Here is a 24,519-nt window from a genome sequence, read left to right as displayed (position 1 = left end):
AAATGCGTTGCAGATTAATTGAAAGCGTACAGGCCATCTTAGAGCCCAAATTAATCCGAGCATTTGATATCCCCTTCACTTCATATGGAAATGCCATTCAATGGCACCATTTTCATAGGGACAAAGTGTTTTTTGATAACAAGTGGAATGTAAATCTCATGAGAAAGAAATCAATCCAGCCCAAAGAACTCCAGAGTATTGATCTGTGTGCATTATAATTTCACAAGCTTGAAGAGAATTTGTAAGTTAAAGGGGAAATGATTACAGCCACAAAACAGCTGCTATATCACAAAGTTTTCTTTTAACTGTGCTATGAAAGCAAGAAATAAGCAGTTTCTGAAGTTAAAAGTTACAATGGTTGAATTAAGTCTTCCACTTATCAAAATCAAAGACAACATTTGATTTAATTATGATTTTTTTCTTGCAAAAAACTGTTTAAAGAGCTGCAGATTTGCAAATAAAGTTCATGCCATTCAGTTCCGATCAACAGTCTATTGTCTAAAGAGAAGTTAAAAGCTGAATAAAGGACTTCTACAAAATCAATTTTAATGTGGAGTAAATTTTGTCAAACCTTCCATACTTGCTCAGGCCAAAAGAGTGAAACTTTTTCAATTAAACAGTAACAGTTTGAGATGTAACTATAAAATTCTAAAGCTGCAAAATAAGAGACAGAAAACTTCCTCTCACAAAAATGAGATTAATCCTAACAATGCAAGACAGGCCAAAAAAACCCTAGTGGGGGGTGGGGTGGGGGGGGTGTTTGTTTGCAACAAGTGATTTTGAACACAAACACAAGACTTTCACTGAGACCCCAAAAGAAATCAGGGCCCCCTGAGCTCGGCTCCAGCCAGATGCCTAGTCTTTTCTTGTGTTCATTTTTCTGTCACAGCTTTGAAAATATTACAAATTAGTTTAAAGCACAAAAGGACATTCTGGACATGGAAGTTGAGATTTCAGCCTCACCCAGTCTCAGGCACGAGATACTGATTTCCATAAATCAGGGTGAAATTCTAAATTCTGTTCAACTGAACAGGTTTTGGACTGCCATGCTGTATTTAATTTCACCTTACATGTAAAAGAATGCTGTTTGCCTTCTAGAAATAGGTTTCAGTTGTTTGTAGAACATGTATAATTAACCATCAACACACATGAAAGCCGTTTTCTCACATGTTCCTCTCCATTCAAGTGTGAAGGCATCAACATCCAATTCTATCCTAAACTGATACTTTACACCACAAAAAGCCAGTATAATTCATTCTAGTACGCAGTGCAAGTAATAACTGCACATATGAGAACACAGTAGCCTCCAGGTCTCCGTTACCGTCTTCAGTGTGACCCTATGCAACTTTAATGAACCGCGAATAGGCATTTCAATACCCCTAGGACTCTGTGGGCCTCAGCAAAAATTCATAAAGTTTGATTTCAATGAGAAACCAGCAAAAATAATAACTTCACACTGACTGCACAACCCTGACTTTTATCCACAACAGAGTCCCAGTGGTGCTCTCAGCGCAGCAGAAGGCTCTCCATCACCACCACAGGTACTTACGCACCCGCGCAGAAGTTCTCACCCAAGCTGAGGGGTTTATCTAGTAGATAAGGTATGATGGGATTCACCTTCCTTTCAGCTAATTTTCCCTAGCCCATCCAAGCAGATATCTGCACCTTTCTTGTGGGAGTATCCTCTGCCTGCCAATATCACACTGAAATTTCAAGCTTCTGCTAGGATCTGGTGGTCTTTTTTTTTTTTTTTAAAGATATTTGATTTTTTCCATGACAAATGAAAATTATTTGCTACAATGTTCTGTTATAGGAAAAACTAATGTGATTGAAATACCTCTAGGTATAAATACAAGACTGAATGGATTCTTTATTGTATCCAAATTCAGCTGAGGCAATCAGCAAAGCAGAAGTCATACTCCTCTAAGGCCTCTTTCTTAGCGTGGGCTTTTCTTTTACACACCTACTTGAGCAGTAAAATATACAGAGAAGAGGCAGCAAAATAATGAATCCATAATGTAATCTCCTTCCTCTTTTCATTCTCAAAAATCCATCACAAATATGGCTTGAGTATTTTGATAAATGCTAATAAGCGTGAAAGCTTCTAGGCTTGAGCTCCACTTAAAGCTGAGATGTACCGATCAATTCTGAACATGAAATTTTGCAATCCTCAGCATTAATGACTTTTTCTTGTGACATTATCTTACGATTGTTAGTTAGTTCAAACATAAACTCATTTTGCAATTGCCTGCCTCTATCCAAACACCATAAATCCTGTCAGTGCAACCCTTTACTGATCTACCTGTTCTCACGAAACTTATAGGAATGTCATCACAGTAACTAATACTAAAACTTAAAGAGCTGAACTCACCTCAAGTATATTGTTTGAACAGTAGCTCAGTTTTAAGATAGGTCCAAAAGATTAACAGCCTCTTTAAATACTTAAATATATTTTAAAACTACTACAGTAGTTCTGTACCAGAAACATTGCAGACAAAAATCATTTATATATACAAATGCTGCTTCTGTAAACTTTGCTACCTTCCAAACACTTATTTCCCTATAATAAAATTAATACTCCATGAGTTTGTTAAATCATAGAAAAAAAAAACCCAAACTGATTTTATTTTTCTGCAAATAGTAGGGCTGTATAAAAAAATATTTCAAAACTAAAGGTGCACAAATCAGCCTTGCTTAGCTAGAACAACAGTACCAAGCCTCTTGGAATGTATTAAGTGACATGAAAACCACCTGTGAACACTTTTACCTAAATTGATTCCAACTCACTTCACTTTACTGATTCTCAGATGTTATCATTCTAGATAAAAACCCCATGATTGTTAATCATCCTAATAGCAATTTCTGTATTTACAAATTTGCTAGCAATTCATCAGAGTTACTATTCCAAGGCTACAGCAGAGTTTAGCACAGGAAGTTTCTAAATAAGAATCAAATCACAAGAGCTAATTCCAGCTGTATTACAGGCCACCAGTTACATGTATTATTCAACTTCTAAAGCTGAAGTAAGTATTCACTAATTAGCTAATGAATCTGCTTTTTCTTTTCAGCAACATCAATAGAATTTATATATTGTCAGCTTAACACCCTAATGCTCCCAAAAGTAAAAGAAAGTTTTAATCGCTCTACCCTGACGCGGTTTTGAGTAGAAGTGATGACCATGTTTATATGCCATATTATGGACCTCAGACTAATACAGGTTTAGTACGTGATCTCTCTTAAAAGCCTTTTTCTTGCAAGTGAGCAAAGCAGACAGATGTCCACAGCAGCAGCTCTTCAGAACTTTTTTTATTAATGCCTTAGTAGTAAAACATTACCTAGTAGCTGGTAATGTCCTAGTAGGGAAAATGCAGGCAAAGCAATCAAAAGGTGCATGACAAGCAAATTACTGTATTCCCGTGGTATGTATACTCTGCACACACCACACAATGCACAGTTACTATTTCCTTAATTCATTTAATAGTTTAATAAAAAGTACTGGTATGCAACAAACCTAGTGCAAAGGAACTTCCAGCCACCACAGATAAACCATTCTAAGCCTCTTCTTCTCTGAGAAATTCTAGCTCTTGGTAGAGTATGATAGTCACTCTCATCATTTTCAAAGCCTTCTTCTGACATCATTAGTGGCATTTCATCCAAATGAGAGGACTCATCTTCTACTTGGTACCTGGCAAAATGAAATAAAAACATTAAGTAATGTATCATGTTTATTACCAGGAATCTCCTAAAGTACCAAGTTAGGCTTTGCCATACAGAATTCCATTAGAGATATTTTCACCTAAACATCTCATGCATTTGTGCTAACCCATTAACCAATAATACTGATTTGAGTTTAAAAAGCGTAATACAGCAAAAAGGCCAGCAATCGATCACTGTCAATCATAGTATAAATCATTCTAGGGAAATTATTGTTTCTTATGTAATTTGTACAAACAGAGCTGCAACTTCCTATTTTTCAAAGGATTCTTTGTAAGATTTTATTACACAGAATTTACTTGACAAAGTCTATTACAGAAGCAAACAACAGTGAAGTACAGGCTTCAGATTAACACTAATCTTCTTCAATATGCCTTCCCAATGTCTATTCCCATGTGCCCAGGCCTCCGAGTCACACTTCACAAGTCATCAGCATCTTAGTTTTAATAACCAAAACATCACAGTTGCTTTTATAACGCTATACAAAAACATTCAGTGAATCAAAATGGGGACCTATGGAAACAACACTAAGCTAACAATGGTCCTCTCCTCTCCAGAAACTATTCTGCACTTCAGTGTTACAGTTCTGGAATACTTTTCATGCCATGAATATTGGAATATTCAAAAATTCCCCTAAATGCATATATATTGAGTAACTTAGTTCATGTTTTTATACCATTAGGAAGATGATTGAAAGAAGCTGTGCTATGACTCAGATTTCCTTTCACAGACTATTGAAAGGACCACTACGGATATTAGAAGACAAATTTAGAAGAAATTAAACATCATAGTCAAGCAAATATCATCTACTTGTATGCAGTAACACAATAACCCTTATCGATAAAAATACACGACTCGTCAGAAAAGGTGGCTGCAAAATACAGAATATGTGCAAAACATACCAAACACAAGCAAAACTCTTAAATACATAAAATATTACTTGACCCTATTGGTAGTGGTATTTAAGCAGTCATTAAATAGGAACTGCTGGTAAGGAAGTATCTGAGCAGAATAAATCCAAAAGTATTCTGCATATGTATTTTTACAATTCCTCAAACACTTCACAGTTCAGAAGACCAGTAGACTATCATCAGACTATCTGTTCTTTGTGTAATATGTAGTTTATCTACCTTGAAATTATCTTTGCACTGGCAACAGCAAAGAGTAATTCCTAGAGCTCAGGAAAATAACAAAAACAAGGACTGACTCACAAAAGAATATGAGCATTTGGCACAGAGTTAGTAAGTTTGGTATTTATGAAGCTGTATTGTATAGTCATCTCCTACAATGTGCATCCTGGGAATGTCCCATTTTCCCCACAACAACCAAAACACAATCTGTATAGTAATTAACAAAACCAAAACTCCACTCCCTTTATGTGACAGCAGCTGGAGTGTGTGGAGCTCTGCCTGGGAATGGATGAGAAGCCAACCGAGAGCTTCTACATCATGGTTAAAGGGAGGGCAGGTAAAGGTGACATTCTAGCAGGTGTCTCCTACAGCCCTCTGGAACCAGAAGGTGAGGTCCTCTGCAGTCAGAGTCACATTCACCAGCCCTGGTATTCATAGAGAACTTTCACCACCCTGCTGCCTTCTGGAGGGACAACACAAAAGGACATAAGCAATGCTGGAGGGTCCTGCAGTGCTGTGATACCCACCTCCTCTAAGTAATGAAAGTAGCCAACAAGGAGAGGGGCTGTGCTGGACCTCCTGCCCACCCAGCAAGGAGGGGCTCATTGGGGGTGTGCAGGTCAGAGGCAGCCTTGGCTGCAGGGACCATGGGATGGAGGAGTCCAGGATCCTGGGGGCAGGGAGGAAGGTGGCAAGCAAGCTCACAGTGCTGGCCTATAGATACTTGGCCAAAAAGAACAAATCGGAAAAGCGTCAAAGGGAAGAGGGGCCCAAAAAAGCTGGTTAGTATTCCAGGACCAGCTCCACCAAGCTCAAGAGACTTCCATCCCAATGAACAGGGAGTCAGGAAAAAATGGCAGGAGGCCTGACGGGATGAACAAGGAGCTCCCATGCAGACTCAGACACAAAAAGGAAGCACACAGAGAACAGGAGCAAGTAAGCTGGGAGGAATTAAAAAAACCAAACATTGTCCAAGCATCCAGGGACAAAGCTAGGAAAGCTATATCCCAAATGGAACTGAATCTGGCCAGGGATGTCAAAGACAAGAAGTCTTTGAGTACACAGGTGACAGGAGGAACTCTGGGGGAAATGTGGGCCCGCTGCCGAACAAGGGAGAGGACCTGGCTGCACAGGACATGGAAAAGGCTGGGGTACGGAACGCCGCCTTCACCTCAGCACTAAATAGGCTGGCTTTCAGGAGTCCCAGGTCTCAGGGAGCTGGGGGAAAGGCTGGAAGGAGGAAGATGAGGATCAGGTCAGGGAACACTTCAGCAAACTGGATATACACAAGCCTGTGGGCCCCAAGGGGAGGCACCCACGAGTGCCAAGGGAGCCCACAGATGTCACTGCAAGGCCACTTTCGGTGATCCTTCATCAATCACGGCAACCGAGTGAAACAACTGAAGGCCAGAGGAAAGCAAATGCTACCCCCTTGCCTTCAGGGTGGAGGACGCAGGGAACTACAGGCCTGTCAGTCTGACCACGATCCCTGGGAAGGTGATGGAGCAGCTCATCCTGGAAACACTTTCCCATAGTCACAAAGGACAAGAAAATCAACAGGAGTAGCCAGCAGAGCTTCAACAAGCAGAAGCCATGCTTGATCAACCTGATAAACTTCCACGATGAAATGAGTGGCTTCATAGATGAGAGCAGTGGATAGTGCTTGGGCTTCAGTAGGGGCTTTGATACAGTCTCCCACAAAAACCTCAGAGAAGCTGTTGATGCAGAGGCTGGATGAGCACAGTGAGGTGGACTGAACCCTGGCTGAACAGCTGGGCCCAGTGGGTGCTCATCAGCGGGACAAAGTCTAGCTGCAGGCCAGTAACTAGCAGCGTACCCCAGGGGTCCACACTGGGTCCAGTCCTGCTTAACATCTTTGCTAGTGATCTGGATGATGGAGCAGTGTACCCTCAGCAAGCTGGCAAATGACACAAAACCAGAACTGTCGGACAGGCCAGATGGCATGCTGCCATCCAGCACAAACTTGCCAGGCTGGAGAAATGGGGTGACAGGAACCTTGGGAAGCTCAGCGAGGAGAAATGAAAAGTCCAGCACCTGGTGAGGAACAAGCTCACATGCCAGTACGTGCTGGGGGCCACCCAGCTGGAAAGGATCTGGGCAGAAAAGAACCTGGGGATCCTGGTGGACACCAGGTTGGACATAAGCTAGCAATGTGCCCTTGCCACAAATAGAGCTACTAGTATCCTGGGCTGCATTAGGCAAAGTATTGCCAGCAGATCAAGGGAGGAGATCCTTCCCCTCTATGCAGCACTGGTGGGGCCACATACTAGACTCCTGTGTCCTGTTCTGGGCTCCTCAGTGCAAGAGAGACACGAACATACTGGAGAGAGTCCAATGAAGGGCCATGAAGATGATTAAGGGACTGGAGCATCTCTCTTATGAGGAAAGGCTGAAAGAGCAAGGACTGCCTGTAGAGGACAAGGCATGGCCACAATCTTACCAACATCTATAAATACCTGAAGGGAGGTTGCAAAGACCAAGCCAGGCTCTCTTCAGTGGTGCCCAGTCACAGGATGAGGGGCAACACGCACAAACTGAAACACAACAGGTACCATCTGAACCTCAGGAAACACCTTTTCACCACGAGGATGACTGAGCAGTGGCAAGGGTTGTCCAGGGAGGTTGTGGTATCTCCACCGTTGGAGATGTTTAAAAGCTGTCTAGACACGATCCTGGGCAACCAGCTCTAGGTGGCCCTGCTTGAGCAGGGTGTGGTTCTGCTGACACAAAACAGCACTCTGAGCAGTACTCAGTCCAAAATCTTCATACACCAACCCACTATTTTAAAAAGTCACACTACAAACACCAGGACACATGAAAAAGCACCATCACCGATTTGCTTTTTCTCATCTTACTGTATATCTAATACAAAAATCTGAAACCATTTCCTTTTCCCCTGGATCTTCTGTGTTGTGCCCTGTTGTATACAGGAATGTACTAAAGCAGTTATTAACCTTTTTGGATGCTGGAAAAGAGAGGGGAGGAGGGAGGGAGGGACTGTACTGTAGTATTAGACTTCTATTGAAAAAGTACACCACATTTTACACAGCTATATAATAAATTCGTATCACCACAGTTAAGAAGGAAGATCTAATAAGGAAGGAAAAAAACCCACAAACCACCCAAAGCCACTATTAGTTAACCAGTCATTAGACACACATCGACTTCTGGTCGGCAGGTGATGCCCCAGTTTTTGCACCTCCTTTGAAACACTTTGTATGGGGCATCATTACAGGATATTAACAATGTGTTCAGACCAGATTAGAAAAAAATATGTAACTAGGAACGAATACACACACCCCATCCCCACCAGCTGCAAGTCAACCAAGTACTGGAATCTTCAGCATATCAGACCTTGTGAAGAAAAATCTTCATCTGTCAAAAGCACAATCACACTGCAGAAAAACACAAGTTTCAAACTGAACTGCATATATTTGTTAAAAGTTATGAGTTCCCAGAGATTTACATGATGTGAAAATATGGCATAGTAAACACTTTCACTATTATTGCCACCAGTACCCATTTAAAACCAACAAGAAAGTTTAAAACAAATATGAAACACTTGGTTTTCACAAACAACGCTGTTTGCAAAAAGCTGCATCTGATGTTTAATTCAATATGGCAATCTGGCAATATGTTTTCTATTCCCATTATTATCAATTATCAAGAAAAAACACTATACAAAAAATTCTCTCCACAAAACAGAGCAGTTATTACAGGTTAACAACTATATTATACTAAATCATACGGATTACTTTTAAGACTAGACTAATTTTAACACTAGATAATAAAATCACCACTTAGAAAAAACTTACGAGGTTACTTTATGCTAAGACTTCCAGTAAGCCAGGCCTATGTTTAAACAGATACACATTCAATGTTTTTATAATCTCTCCTTGTTAAATTTGCAAATTACATTATCACAGTTTTAATATAGAGCTTTCTGTTGCATTGTGTTCTGCTTTTAGACATCCAAACAATTAATGGTATATTTGTAAAACCATCCAGTGAAATCACAATCTGCTAGCTGTACCAGAGCAGACAGTAAGATATGTCAAAGTAACAGATCCCTTTTACTTCTGTACAAAGTTAACAAGTGTCCGATTCAGAAAATATCCTGTACATACAAAGATAACACAGCAAACAAACTCCCTCTTGAAGGAACATGCTAACGCAGGAGAATTCTGGGAGAGATCTGGCTAAGAAACACATTCACAGACATGCAGAATGCTGAAATCTACTCTTGCAAATGTGGTAATTTGCACAGTACATTGATGTCCTAATCATAATTTCTTTGAAGGTCTTTTTGCCATTATATTATAAACATATTTTTTTTCACAACTGGTATCTAGGTTTGCACTTTTAAATATGGAGCTTCACCAAGTAGCGAAGATAATGAACATAAGCACCATCATGTTTAGTAATCCTGACTTCAAAATACAGTCTCTGAACCAGCAAGCAATTTATTCTGTTTCAAAAGCAATTTTGCTATTATGTTGGAAAATTGTAGCTCAGTATTTAAAAACAATAAGATAATGAATAATGGATTTTTCACATCTAGGATGAGGATAAAAAATTGTATGTCTTTGTTACCTAGTATTTTTCTGCACTTAATTGCCTGAAGTGCTGATTTTCCTTGAGTGACAAATCAATTAAGTATAATCCTAGAAACCTGAGAATAGGGAAGCACTGAAAGCAACGTGAATAAAGAAGTCAGAGTGAAGACGTCAAAACTCTCAGCATGAGTGCTACTATATCAGGTATGAAGACAACTATCTTGACAAAAATATGGCTTCTCAAGGAAAAAGGAACATTAATATTAAACAACTTCAACAAAAATCTGACTACTATTAGGAATACCATTTAACACATTTAAGTGAAAGGAAACCATGTACAATAAAACCTTCTAAATGAAATCTTGATATAAACATCTGCTGTGAAAATGATGCCTCAAGTCACTGTACCTACATCGCTCCCCTTTGATGGCTGTTTGCCAGAGTAGATGCGGCTGCAGAGTTCCATGGGTGCCACAACTGGTAATGGAAACCATTTTAATTCATTTATACCTAATCCAGCCACCTATCTAGATCCATAACTATTTCTGTATTTTCTGCCACCTTTCCATTGTTCGAAAAGAGCAGTGTTCAAGGGTGCAGAAAGAAGCTGCAAGGGGCAGGGTGATGACGACTGCATGTTTTTCTGGTTTTATTCACTTGACAAATGCAGAAGAGTATCTGATGGATTTTGCTATGTGTCTGCTTAAAAGACCCAGATAGGATAGAAGCACTGTGTCAGATACTGCATAATTACTGTTTTCTTGTTGCCTATCACTTGTGCTATATACCATAATTCACAAGAAGTAAAAACAAAGATGATGTCTTCAAGTAGTATTTCTCAAGCCTAATGAGGCAGGGAAAAGAAATTTGTGGCCACAAGCATACACAGGACTTGGAAATAAGAGATGGCTGTGGGAAGCAGAGTAGCGTGGAAAAGAAGCAGCTGTGGAAAAAGCTCCAACTGAGCATCTGAATAGAAAAGCTGAGAAAGACCAGTTACTGGCAGCTGAGTTACCACCGCTTGCACTATAACCCCATCCCATCCCACCAAGCGCTGGCGATTCGGCTCAGCGGCTGCTGCCAGCCACAGGACTCCCTCTGCTTGTGATCACAGGCAAAGGAAAGACGGAGGCAAGCACAAACTACCCAGCCATACCCTTGCTCTACCTGCAGCTATTCCTCCAAGCGTTAACCTCGGCAAACACCTTCCCAGCCTGGAGGTAAAGAAGGAGACTGCCAAATAGTAAAGGTGCAGTACAAGGAATAATGAAGAAAGGGACAGGCATATTTATATATTAAAGGACAAACCACTAAAGCAGCCACTGCTGTAGGCTGCCTGTCTGTGCCTGTAGGCCGCTGTCACTGTTCAGATCCTGTCCTGTGTCAAAGAAGAAAATCCCACGAAACTGCACAGCAGCAGGAAAAATTTTATTAAATGTACATTCATCCATAACCATGCTTATAAGTATACAACATTTTCATATAACTGTTCCTCTTACTCAAATATCCAGTGTATCCATAAAACAGATTGCTTTGCTAGAAGCTACCTACCTCAGAAAAATCAAATTACAAATACTTATTTCTTTCAAATATTCTTCTGCATTTCTAAAGATTGGCAGTTACCTTTCCCCCCTCTAATTTCAAACACCTCTATGCTTTCACAGGAGTAAACTGAGTTAAACTACACAGCAAATTGTTCCTAGATTACAATAGAAGGGGAAAATGGAAATTTCTCCTACAGGTAAGCACATGAAATTTAAAGGATTTCCTTTAAACTCTTCCTCCAAAACACGGAAAAGCTATTCCAGAAGTTTTTAGAATTCATTAGAGCTTGCCATTATTTGTCCCTATTTAGCTCTAGCTGTGCCTCTAATGCAAGAGCACCCCCTAATCAGCATTACTTGGGAAGTCTCTGAATCCAAATCCCATCCTAAAAAACAAATATATATATACACACACACAAAATAATCCTATTACAAATTTATATCCATTTATATCCAGTTTCAATAGTTAGGTTTGCTTTTTAGGTTCTTGCATACCAGGATCTCTGAAAACCTATCACAGCACTCCCATCATAGTCCAATGGACAAACATGCACAACAGAACAGAAGGAAAAAATACTTCTACTGTATGGAGGCAAGCTGATGGCTGCGTATGTCACTGAGATGCGTATTTACTGCAATATGGCCAAATAAATCAAGTTGCCCCAGCCTTTTACAAATGATGCTGAGAGATATTCTGAAAAACACACAAGGCAGTATTTTTGATCAACCACTACAATTAAAAAAAAAGGGAAAAAAAAAAAGCTGGTATCTTCTGCCATGCAGAACTAAGGGAAAACTCTTTACATCCGTTGAGATAAAGGTCTAAAAGCAGACTAACACGGTTATTACCAAGGCAGCTCCCTTTCATCAATAGCTTATCAAAGTTGCTTAAATCACAGATACTACAGGTTCTACCAGAACTTCCATAAAGCAAACATTCTGAAAGCTGTTTGCCTTCTCTCTTTCCTACCTCACACTTTCTTACCAGATGTACAGATGAAGCTAGTTCAGAAGATCTGCATAATGAAGTAATGGAGCCTTCATGAAAAAAGGCACCCTTCCTTAGTCACCTTTGCTCACCTTACAAAGCAATATGCATATCCTAATGTAAGGTACCCATGACAAGATGAGTCTCTGTTTTTAACAAATACATACCAGAAATACCTAAACACGCAGCAGGACCTGAGGAAACATCATCTACATTCAACAGAACCCTATTTTTAATTAGTAGGATACGTCATTGATCACAACAACAGGGCCATTTCATCACTGTCACAGAGTATTGTTATTGACATTGTAGCCCGATCAATGGTTTTCTCTCCCTGTTCTTAGCAATCCAAATGCCTGCCCAAGCAATGCCGCAAATCACTGTATTTAGATACTACAGATACAAACCAGAAAGGCAGGCAAAACCAACAGCTTAAACACAAACCACCTTAGAAATATATTTACAAAGTTTATTCTGCTGTACACAAATACACATGTGTGCTCACTGCAAGACAGTATCACCAGCAATAACAATTCAAAGTTCTCAAACATGTTTTGCCTCATCATGCTAAAGATTAGGACTGTCTATAAACCTATCTTGGTGTGAGAAAAAACACAGAAATCATGTGAGAAAAAAATACAGAAAATAAACATAGGGACTTTTTTTTTCCAAATACACAGTTCTAAACAATGTCAAGTCAAAGAACAGCATTTAATTACTAAAATCACTTAAAAGCTCTTATATCATAAAAATTTATGTATGCAGACAAAAGTATTACAAACTACTTCTCAGGTATGACACCAATGACAGTGTTATTGTATGCAAAAATATTTTACAGTTGCTATTGTGAGCAGCTCTATATGCATGTACTGTGCTTACCTGCATCATTAAATCAAAGATTGCTCTGAAAAATAAAAGCCACAGAAACTAAAATAACAATGCCAACACACACTGCATAAAAGCTCTGAAAAACTTTAACACACAGCAAGGTCATTTTTCAAAAGTTATATATCAAACTGCTTTAACCCAGGCAAAAATCTCAGAATCTACACGTCTCCTAAATCAGGTTCTCGTCCCAACAAGCAGTATTAACCTATGAATAAAGCCTTCAGCAAACAAAGCAACACCCAATCCAGGGACATGAACACGTGAACAACGGGCATAGAACAATACACTGAGAAGGTACAAAAAAAGCTGCACAGCTAATTTCTTTTTCTAAAAACTAGTGGTACTTAACTTGAGAGAATTTTTAAAGCGCTGTCCCAACCACTGTTATACAAATATAACACCCCAACTACAAAGGTGCCATGCAAACAACCCTGCTGGAAGAATGTGAATTAAGAGATGGCATCTCAGATTCAGCCCAAAAATTACTCAGTGATACAGTTCCAAACAGGAGTGAATCTCTGTCCAAAACCACAATTCAGGAAAGGCTAATGACAAAGGATGGTAAATCCTGCAAAACAGTGACTTTTTTTTTTTATTGCAAAGAAGTTTTTGCTTTACAAGAGACAAACACTTTGAATCTCAGGTGAAGTCAGTAAAAATCAGGGGGGCAACAGTCCTGTAAAAAGAACAAAAGGACATACATGATTGATCTACTTTGCAAGAATGGCATTAACAGCACAGACAATTGTCCTAACTACAGTTTCTAAGATTTCTTTGCACCACATTTGATTCATTCCTTCTTATGCTGAAACAAAAGATAAGAGACGTATTTGAATGAACACTTCAATAGATCAGCATAACATATAGCTGTGCATTTTAACATGTTCTGACTTCCAATACACTTCAACATCTATAAATCAGTAGCTGTAACATAAAACATCAGGAATACCACTTCTGGTTGTTCAGAGTTCATGACATTTCTAGGAAGGTATCAGCTGAACCTGTAAAATTTGCAATTTTTGGTATCACAGAAATGACCTATACATCTCACTTTGATTTGCTACCTCCAGCAAAGAAAATTTCTGTCCTACAGGCAAGTGGATTAGACTAATCTGTAATAGTGTGTCCACTTAGCTGCCAGTTCTGTATGCGTGTCAGAGAGGAAAAAACCTCCCAAGCCACAGGGGCTCTGATTTCAAGCATCACAAAACCCAGGATGATGTTATAAGCTTCCTCCATGAGCAAGTGCAAGTGTTGCCATGCAGCCTGCTAACATGCAGTACCCATGCCCGCACACTCCCACAGTTGCTTACTTACAGTATTAACTATGCTATTTCTACAAAAAAAGTAACAAGCATTTACAGTTTATGTTTCTGGACTAAACAACCTATTGCTTCTGGTCAAACAACATGTTTGAAGAAGTTACTGTCACTTTGCAACAGCAGTTTTAAAACACAGATGTTCAAAAAGTAAATTCAGTCCCATCTTCAGAATGCTTTATCACAGAAGCTATGTTAAAGTTAAAATTAATGTCAATATTGTCAATCCTTCAGACTCATCTGTCAGTTTCAAACTCATTTTCACAATGAAATCTGTAGAGCCATTCAATTAACAGGTACATGGGGGAGAAGAGCAGATCAAAATGAAACCTGTAAAACTCTGCCCAAATATTGTAGGAACGTATGCGCTAAACATTCAGATGTACCTAGGGAAAAAGATGCAACATTTTATAAAAGCCACAAGAAATAACAAGTATCGCTGCATACAACCCATGCAACAGGTAAAGTCTACCGACACACATCAACATTCATTTTTTTGAACATATATGGACATTTTGCAAGGCTTTCCAGACCCACAGTTACAGCAAAATGAGTTATGAGCTTTCCATAAACACCATTGTACAAGAGATGTTAGGTCCTGTTAGCTCTGACTGTTACATGGTCTCAACAAATAACATTCGTTTATTTGGGGAAGTTTTTATTCTTAATTATTACTCTTAAAATATCAAAACCTGGTACATAATTTACCACTGGAATATGAAGAATAACATCTGAACTATGGAAGTCACACTGTAGTTCAGAACTGGAACACATGCTTCTAAAACAACTGAAACTGGGCACCAGGTATAAAAGCATTTTAACAAAATTCACTTCAGACAACATCAGAAATTAAAGAAATCACAGAATTCCTGTACACACATCTCGTATTATCTGCTGACACTTGTATGTGTCTATTTTTTGGTGGTTCACTGTGAAATCTAGCCAAAAACCTTCAGAAATCGTAACCAGGACTACAAGATTGCCGGGAACAGCTTTCATTTAAATGAAAAGCTTTGGAACAGTAATACTACATCAAATCATCTTACTTTCTGTGCAATACGAAAATTTGTTTGACATTTGTAAGTACCAGGGAAACACAGGAATTCTCAGCGAACTCTGAGTTCTGCAGACTTGCTCTCCATTTTGCTGGAACAGGCTATTTTTTTCTATTATGTATATTCCACGTGAAACAAACTAGAGTCCACCAGCTGTTAAGCAACAAGTACCCTGTGTTTACCTGAACAAAGGATACATTAACCTATTATCTTGTTCCTCTTCCCTTCTCATGTAATTTTCTTTTTCACTAATAAAAGAAAAAGAATTCAAAAAACAAATAGTATATCTAGTCCCCCTAAAACAGAGCTGCTCATCAGTGAGCAAACCACTAGGACAAGCAATAGCAGCAGATCTGTTGTGGATCTGTTCCACAACCTGCCCTACCACAACTGCCTACTGTATCTAGTGCGGTCATTCCCAAGTACACTACTGTGACCCATACTATGAATAATCAGGCTGGAGGATTCCTTCCAGTAAGTGTTTCTCATGACATCGCCTTTGTGAATAGCTGGGAGTGCAACTGAACTTAGGTGATATCGGACACAGCTAGCAAGACCTGGGTTTTTTGTACCAGCTCAAGAGTCCCAACACCTCACCCCTTAGCCCTATTAGGCCAAATGCAAGCATACCCTGACAGCAGCCAAGTGCAGGACACCTCAACAAATCAGGTATTTTGCTTATGGATACATGAGGGTTGACTACTCTTTAACCCCTTATCAGCTTCAGTGTTCCACCAGGCTTCTTGCTTTCCTTCATCGACCTCACAGGACACCACAGACACAGAAGCTGACTTTCTCCCTGCTTTAGCAGATGATTACTCAGGGGCTGATGATGGCAAATACAAGTCTAACATAGGAGAACAAGTGTGTTAATTCTCACTGCACATTTCAGATTATTCTGAACGTTCTCTGGTCCCCTTTTACCTTCACAGTGTAAACAAAAAGCAGCAGCTATTTTTCCTGTAGATAGCAGATCCTTCGTGCTGAAGGACAAAGTGCTGAAACAAGTGCTGAATCAATTGCTTCCTTTTCCCCAAGCTTTCTACAACTATTCAAGTTGAATATATTAAACAATACCAAGTCTTTTTTAAGTATTTGAAGATAAACAACCTTTTACTTCAAGATAGATTTCCTGAATTTCTATCAGTAGCACACAAACAGCTCTCTGTCCAGCTGAGGTAGGGGAAGATGGCAGAAGACAAAAAAACTGAATTCCTACTGCATAAGTAATAAGTTGCCCTTAAACATCAGAAATAAAAGCAGAACAGGATATATGTGTTCATTGAACCACAGGTAACATTTAATATGTATTTTTAATTTTTTTTAAACAGGCCTTAAAATACACAAAGTGAATATATATAAAATACATTAATCTTGTCATGTTTATATATGAAGTACATCCAGGGACATTCTTAACTGGCTATGATTTTATACAGAAGTGTACAATCTCAGGTGTATATTGTCAAAGTTTCTTTAGCTGTGTGGGAAAAACATATTCCAGCTTTAAAATACACACTATCACTCTGCCAAAATAATCTCAAAAGCACATGAAGGACAATAACACATGAATGACATCGAATGAGAAAGTCTTTGTCGTCACTGCAGGCAAACTACAGCAACACTGGCAAAAGACTCCTACAGACTGCTTAGCTCAAGCAAAAGAAGTCATCCTACAAATTAGCTTTGGGGCCACTAAAGGCTAGCAACTGATGAGTTGTATTAACTGATGTTACACAGTAGCAGGGCAATCAATTTGAGTTAAAAAAATACTACCACGCTGAAGTAAAGGATCTGTGTACAAGACTTCCAGAAGACACTAAGTTCTTCACTGAAGAAATAAATCACAGCGAGTCAAAGACTCGAGGGCCCAGAAATCACAGTACCGGATTAAACCTGAAATACCAACTCTATTATATTTTAATGGGAATTTGTTTCTAGACATCTTCAGAAGTATGAATTATAGTGTTCTAGGCAAAATCCACATATACCACATATATATAAATATATGCACGTGTTAACTTTCTGCATATCAGAGACCTCAGTGACTTCACTTCAACACTCTTATAAGTATCTGCAACATCAGGACCTTTGCTGCAGTTTCCACAGGAATGCAAGGCTTCTTCAAAGTCTGTGCTGAAGATAAAGATTAGAAAAGCAAGATGAATCATTCATAAAGACACAGGAGCTGTAGTTCAATTTCAAGCTTAGAGTCATAAGATTTACGAGTTTACTTCAACTATCTGCACTGCTGTATTTCCTCTTTGACTCTACACAAGACACCTGTGGTACAATCTACACCAGCATTCCCATGCTTTTGTTACAGGTCCATAGGACACCACCCAAAGCACACAACAGATGCTCTCACAAATCCAAGGCATGGTATTCTTGAAGAAAAATGACCAACCTACTCACCTTAAGAACAACAAAGAATTAAAAGTGAGTGAAGAGGTTGGTATTTGTACCTGGGTACCTACCTGATTTATGAACTTAACTCGTCATATCTACAGCATTTTTCAAATCACCAAAACACTCCTGGGTAACCTACAATAGAACTACCTGATAGCTCCCATGGTCTGGACTAAGTTTTTGCCTACATAATCCTCCCCTTTCGCTTCTTCTCCAAGGCACAATATCTACTGAGTACCTTACAGATTCCAGCAAGAGCTTCCCCTGCTTCAATTCGCTGAGGAACAGGGATGGCAACAACACTGCCCCACCTCAAAACAGAGAGCAGATCTACCACAAATTGCCAGACGTTCCAATATTAGCAAGATTGGGAAAATAACTACTACGGCAGACTGCCCCACAAGCTCCTGAATATTCATAAAACAAAAAATACTGTTGACTACTTCAATAATCAAGACAACATAATTTAGGCCTAACTTATTTCACATTATTTAAAACTGACTTTTCTGTTAGTTACTCCATTTGGACAAAGAAATAAACATGCTATTCATGATGAAACGAATTTATTACTGTATTTGAGTAAGAAGAACAGCATCAACTATTCTGTTTTTAGTAAGTCCATTTACTTCAGATCCTACAACTGCTCCCTCCAGTCCTTGTGTCCACAACCAGAGTTGTACAAAAACCAAGAAGAGAGGAAAAAACCTTCGAACAGCTAAATACAATCACATCCTGCACTGTGGGAGTCCTGTCGGATGGCCATACCAAAGTATTTCCTTGCTTACAACAGCACACCTAGAAATAACAGGAAGCAAAGAAGCGTTTGATCTTTCCCTGAGAACTTCAGTTTGATGGCAGACCTCCTGGCCGGCCTCTCCGAGCCGCTTCTCCCCCAACACGGCACATCTCCAGCGACGGAATCACGGTGACTCCGACACCCGCGCTCCCTGCTCCCGCAGCACCTGCCTCGCAGCCCGTTTCACTAACGACGCCCGGGAAACCCCCACGGCGGCCACTCCGCCGGGATGCGCACCACCGGCGGGGCCAGGCCGCCCTGCGGGAGCGGGGCCGCGGCAGGGCCCGGGGCGCCCGGCGCACCCTCCGCCGGGCCCTGCAGCACCGCCCGCCCCGGCCCCGCCGCCGCCCCGCGGAAGAGGGACGCGCTGCCCTGCGCGGCCTGGGGGAGGCGGCCCGCCAGCGCCACGGGCTGCGCCGGCCTCCTGCGCGGCCTACGGGGGGGCCGCCGCCCCTTCCCGCCCTCCCCGAGCTGCGAGCGGGCGGTCCTGGAGCCCCGCGGGGCACCCACGGCCCCGCCGGCAGTGAGAGGTGCGGGGACGGGGGGAAGGAGGCAGCCCGTACCTGTTGTGCCTCTGCGCCGTGACGGCGCTGGTGTAATAGGCCTCTCTGCGCTGGGCGCTGCGCGGCACGGGGTGCAGCGGGATGTGGTCCGCCATCTTGGGGGCGCCCCCCCCCGCCCGCGCGCTGCGGCCGCGGCCCGACGTCACGGCGGCCGCCTGCTGACGCCTGCAGGCAGGAAGCGCCGCGGGGCGGGGCCTCGCCGCACGCAGCGGGGCGGGGCCGCGGGAAGGGGCGGGGCCATAGCGTGCGGCCGGGCGGGGGCGGTTGGTCGCGGCTGGTGACGGCTTGCAGCGGTTGATGCCGGTTGGTGGCAGTTTGCAGAGGCTGGTGGCACTTGGTGGTGGCTGGCAGCGGCTGATGCCGGTTGGTGGTAGTTGGCGGTGGTTGGTGGCGCTTGATGGTGGTTGGCAGTAGTCTGCAGTGGTTGGCAGCGGCTGGTGGCAGGTGGCAGTGGTTGGTGGTGGTTGGCAGTGGTTGGCTGTGGTTGACGGTGGTTGGTGGCAGTTGGCAGTGATTGGCAGTGGTTGGTGCTGGTTGGCAGCGGTTGGTGGTGGTTTGTGGCAGTTGGTGGTGATTGGCGGTGGTTCATGGTGGTTGGCGGTGGTTCATGGCGGTTGGTGGTGGTTTGTGGTGGCTGGTGCTGTTTTGCAGTAGTTGGTGGTGACTGATGGCAGCTGGGGTGCTCCCAGGGTAGCTTGCCAAAGACAAATTTCTAAGCAGTATTTTGACTTTAAGCGTGTCACCTGGTTCCAGCACTCACCAACAGACACGGGGCACTGGCAGCTGAACCAGGCAAGCAGGAACGATGGTTACGCAAGAGGTACAAGACTCATATGGGAATAAAAGGGAACAATCCTGCTGCTGGGCATGCAGCAAGGCTTTGCTGTCAATCTGAAAGGTCACATTCAGAAATGCCATAAGGGAGAAGGGATTTATTTAGTTTTTTAACTGTGATAAACATTATAAAGTTGATTGTAGTACATCAATAAAATAATGTAAATTTAATTTGGGTTGGAAGGGATGTCCAGATGTCATCTAGATCAAGCCCTTGGTCCAAGACACCAGGTTTGGTAGCAGGTTGTTCAGGACCACGTGCAGTGGAGCATCGGAACACCTCTAAGGACAGCACAGTGTTTCCACAACTTCTCTGGGCTACCTGTTGCAGTGTTTTATAAGCAAATTTGTGATATAATACGTAATCAGAATTTCCCGTATTCCAACTTGTTGCTGTTGCTTCTGATCTGATAACTGTGCACCTCAGAAGAGTCTATCTAGCTCCATCTCCTCTGTATCATCCCATTACATGGTTCCATTCAGCCCCACAGCCTCCCATCCGCCTTTTGCACCCCAAGCTGACCAGGCTGAGCTCTCCGCCGCTCTTTAGCCATCGTGTCCTCCAGCCCCCTGACCATCTGGGTCACCCTTGCATGGACTCACTCCAGAATGACAGTGTCCCTTGGCAATGAGAGGGCCAAAACTGGCCGTGGTATTCCAGGTACAGTCTTACAAGGCCAGGTGGAGGGGAAGGACCACTCCCCTCCCTGTCCCTGCTGGTCACCGCGCTGCGTGGGGTGCGGGGCTGGCTGTGCCGGGCACGGTGCCGCCATGGCAGGCTGCGGTGCTGCCCTGCTGCCTCCGCCGGCTCTGCAGCCTGGGCTTGGCTCCGGGCTGGGGTAACCAAACAACCCTGAGAACGTTCAGCAGAAGAGCTGTGCCAGTCCTGGGTGCTTTCATCGCCCTCGTTATTACAAGTCTGCACATCTCACAACTTTTAAAACCTCAACAGCTGTGTATGCAGAATCCTCACGTGGCTAAAGAGGTTGCTGCAGATCACCGAGGCCAAGAGAATGAAAGTGATTTCTTCGGGTTTACTATTTGATTCAAGCCTGTGGCAGAGCAGTTTTTGAACAGCACAAGAATCAATTTACAAGTTAGCAGCCTAAGACCAATCTTTTTGTCTCTGCAGAACTTCGGTTCTGGTTATTTGGTTAAATTTCTAGTTATTTACCAGATTTGTTATTTGGTCTGTAACTATTTCTGTTAGTCAGTGACATGTACACGTTTGTAAATTTCGTATGTATAGACAAATACATGATCTAGCATATATAATAAAAGGTTTATTATTGGGAGACTTGCAAATGCCCCAGCATGAGGCAATCATTAGGAACCATGAATACCTTTAGAGTCTTGATTTTGTACTGAGTCTCATGCAGTCTGTAAATCATTTTATTTATGACTACTTTAAGTTTTTAAAAGAGAAATACTTCACTATTACCTGTGTGCAGAGAGGCTTTGAACCAGAAAGCTGCCTAAGAAGAGGAAAATGACAGTTGCTTAATAAGTCAATGGCCAAGAGAATGACAAAGTGGAATTTTTATCATTTTAAATGCATGCAGTTTCCTTACTGCAAATACATGTTTAGAACTTGCAGTTAAGACTGTTGCTGGAAATTTGTCATGAATTCAGCTGCTTGATCACTCTAATTGCCTTTTTGCATCAGTATCTTCATAAAATGGTAAAAGCTCTTCAGGATGGGATTTTGATTGTGTGGCATCTATCATCGCTGAGTTCTTCTGCCTCTAGATTATCATGTAATCATGTTTTAGGTTTTGTAAAGAAAATTCTTAAAATTTATGTAAAATATTTTTAAATGTAAAATTGGGACTTCAGCATACGATACTTAGGGACTCTTCAAGATGCCTGTAGCAAACATGCCCACATTTTGAAAATAATATTCCCTTTCTCTTTAGAAATGCTGAAAAGTCACAGAATAAACTTGCTTTTGATCCAGATTTTGTTAGTCAGGCAACCCAGGCAGGTGTTGGTTTTATGTATGAAAAAAGCTTTTCATTTCAAGAAAGAAACATTTTTGCATTCAATATTAAGCACAGGCTAAATAACATTTATCACTTAAATATCATGATAACATACATTTACGATAATAAGTAAATTTAACACCATTCTGAAATAAATTTTCTGTATCATCCTTTCCGTGTTTCTTTTCCGCATCTTTTTGCATTTCTAGCAAGTGGCAGAGATCAGAACCTATGATTTATGGGTCTCGTGAACTCAGTGTAACCAGGAATGAGCTGGTGTGGAAACTGTTTTGCATTTGTTGCATGTACCCACTACAGGTGCAGAACCTGTGTGTAGCTAGTTCTGCCTGACGTCCCCAGGGGGCATTTTACAATAATTTATACTTTCACTACCATTCTACTTCTGCTGTAAATGTTCAAGGTTGAGTGCTCCCTCCCTCCTGATCCTGCTTGTGCACCAGTCTGGCTAGGGTAAGGGCAAGAGATGAAAGACAGTTTGAAGCTAATTCATTCCTCACTCTCCTTCTTGGAGCTAAATTATAAACCCAGTTATACAGGACTAAATCTGTGGAAGTGGTACTAAAATCAGCTGAATATATACCAAAAGAAATGAGTTTCAGTAAGCTTCACATAATGTTACATGATACAAAATTTACGTTGCTTTTATACTAGGTATTTTCTCACCCCATCTTTCAAACTGCTTGCATTTCCATTTAATTGGGGAACTTTTTTCATCGGTGATGAACCAGCTCTCAGTATCTGTTTTCAAATTTTGAGCAAATTGCATATCAGTCCAAGACACCTCGAGGCTTAAAACCCCCCCAAACCTCTGGCAAAACCTGAGCACAACAACATAGAAATAATCCTGTTGTCTTTATATGAAGAGCTGAAGGCAGCAAGGAAGACTAAACCAAATAAATTCTTACACTGTCAAAGTAAGGGAGCAGAACAAATACAAAACGGAGGGAGCTACAGTTACCACTTCTAATAATACTAATTGCAGTGCCTTCGTATCTTCATATCAACAAATCAAAATGTTGTCTTGCTATGGGAAGGAACAAAATTGGAGATGCTGTTTTCCCTGAGAGAGGGTCCTTGTTTTAAAAGATTACTTCAGACAATGAAGCCACAGGCAATTCAGTTATACTGAATTATATATATATATATATATATATACACACACACACATATCTATATAAATCAATGAGTTTAAAAACACCCACAAGAAGTAAAAATAATAATATAAAATATTACCATACTATAAAAACAAACTGGAATGCAATAGGTACTGGAAACAAAACACTACTTACATATTAAAAAAATTACTGTTGTCTACATAACTGCAAGAATAAAAATTCTGTTTCTACACATTTTATTTTTAATATTCACAGCATTCGGTGTTTGTCAATTAATTGTGCGCCCAGCTGTTACATTTCTTTCAGACGTTCCTTCAAGGTCTTCTCTTTGGTAAATGTCAACTCTCTGCATCTCTGCAGGATTTACGGACTGCTGAATCCCTGCTCCTCCTCCGCAGTCCATCACTGCACTGTGGGTCCCACAGCACGGGCTGCACACCGGCCATGTGCCACCCTCACCCGGATTCCAGCCTGTCTCCCTTCCAGAATAAAATACCAGAAATATCTTCCCCAGTTCAATCAGCAAAATTATGTGTATGTTGTAGTTTGGATTGTGTTGGAGTTATACCTTCTAGCCAATAACAGCTCTGGCTGAAAAGGCATTTTCACCAATTCACTTGGCAACAGATGAGGCAAAAAAATCCAGGCAAATCTTAGAGTACTTACATCAAATTGGTTTGGAAACAAAGGTACACTTTGGTGACTTCTGATACAAATATCAGTCATGCCTTCATTTAAGCTATCCTTTTTTGATTGTGGATAAACAAAAGGAGAAAATTAAAAACACAATGCTCTTTATTTTACTGAGCTTCAGAATGACCCTTCAGAGAAAACCTTCTAGTAATTGTTCGCAGCATTTCTTCAGTCATGTTAACCTCTAAAGTTAAAAATTGCTTAAACATACATTTAAAAATCCCATGCCTTTTAATTTTTAGTTAGCTTCTGAGATACTATTTCTCATCCTCTTAATGTATCTATTAATGTAAAGTCAATGCAAGATTTTTATTGTTAATTGGAGAAAAAAAGCCTGTGGACTCAAAACTTTTGAGCTTGCTTACCAACTTCTGGTCTTCTTTTAAAACTAGAGAGTAACCAACAAAATATTTCTATGATCTGTGGTGAAAAATGAACAGCAAAGCACAGCAGCACTTTGAGAGGATGTGATTTTTTTCAGTGTCCTCAGTGGGTCTATTTATCAAATTCCATGCTGTTGATCTTTCAAATAAATAAATACAGCTGGTGTAACTACTCCTTCAAATGGAAAGAAAATGCACCCATGATTTAATTACAAATTTTGTGTTGTTTCAGCACTTTGGAAAAGGTCATGGAAGGACAAACAGGGCCCAAGTGTAAACGTGAGTACCTGGTTGTGGTTGCTGGTGTCGGGCTCACTGGATCTGGTTTCCTTTTGCAGTTGCTGTTACAATAGTGACCAAAAGCTTCAAGTGGGATTAGGGGGTCTTTGTTTGGAGAGCTATACAGAAGCAAATGAAGAATAAAGTTCCCAGATGATAAGTGACAAAATACTTAGTGTCTTGTATAGCATATCCTTCAAAAGTCAGAAATTACTTAAAATCTCCTCTTTCT

At 41.0% G+C, this 24,519-nt stretch overlaps 1 protein-coding gene and 1 long non-coding RNA gene across 3 annotated transcripts in view; both read right to left on the bottom strand.

Moving 5' to 3' along the window:
• The window catches only part of ATP9B (ATPase phospholipid transporting 9B (putative)), a 167,025-nt gene extending 147,460 nt beyond the window's left edge, over positions 1-19,565 (bottom strand). The window contains exons 1-2 of one of the 2 annotated variants that reach the window (XM_080380331.1): positions 18,981-19,565; positions 3,512-3,685 (exon numbers count right to left, since the gene is read on the bottom strand). In XM_080380331.1, coding sequence (XP_080236457.1) covers positions 3,512-3,685; positions 18,981-19,075 — 269 coding nt within the window. In that variant the 5' untranslated portion in view covers positions 19,076-19,565. The remainder of the gene's footprint in view (positions 1-3,511; positions 3,686-18,980) is intronic. The other variant, XM_080380332.1, reaches the window with a different exon arrangement.
• Positions 16,490-18,974, bottom strand: LOC308060974. The gene is made up of 2 exons (XR_013927000.1): positions 18,482-18,974; positions 16,490-17,348 (listed from the first exon to the last, which is right to left on the bottom strand). It is a non-coding gene; the product is annotated as an uncharacterized lncRNA (long non-coding RNA).
• Positions 19,566-24,519: the final 4,954 nt, after the last annotated feature.

Source organism: Falco punctatus (assembly GCF_963210335.1).
Source record: "Falco punctatus genome assembly, chromosome: 3".
Classification (NCBI taxonomy): domain Eukaryota; kingdom Metazoa; phylum Chordata; class Aves; order Falconiformes; family Falconidae; genus Falco; species Falco punctatus.
Note: the sequence above shows the minus strand (reverse complement) of the source record. Positions and strands in the feature narration are given on the sequence as shown.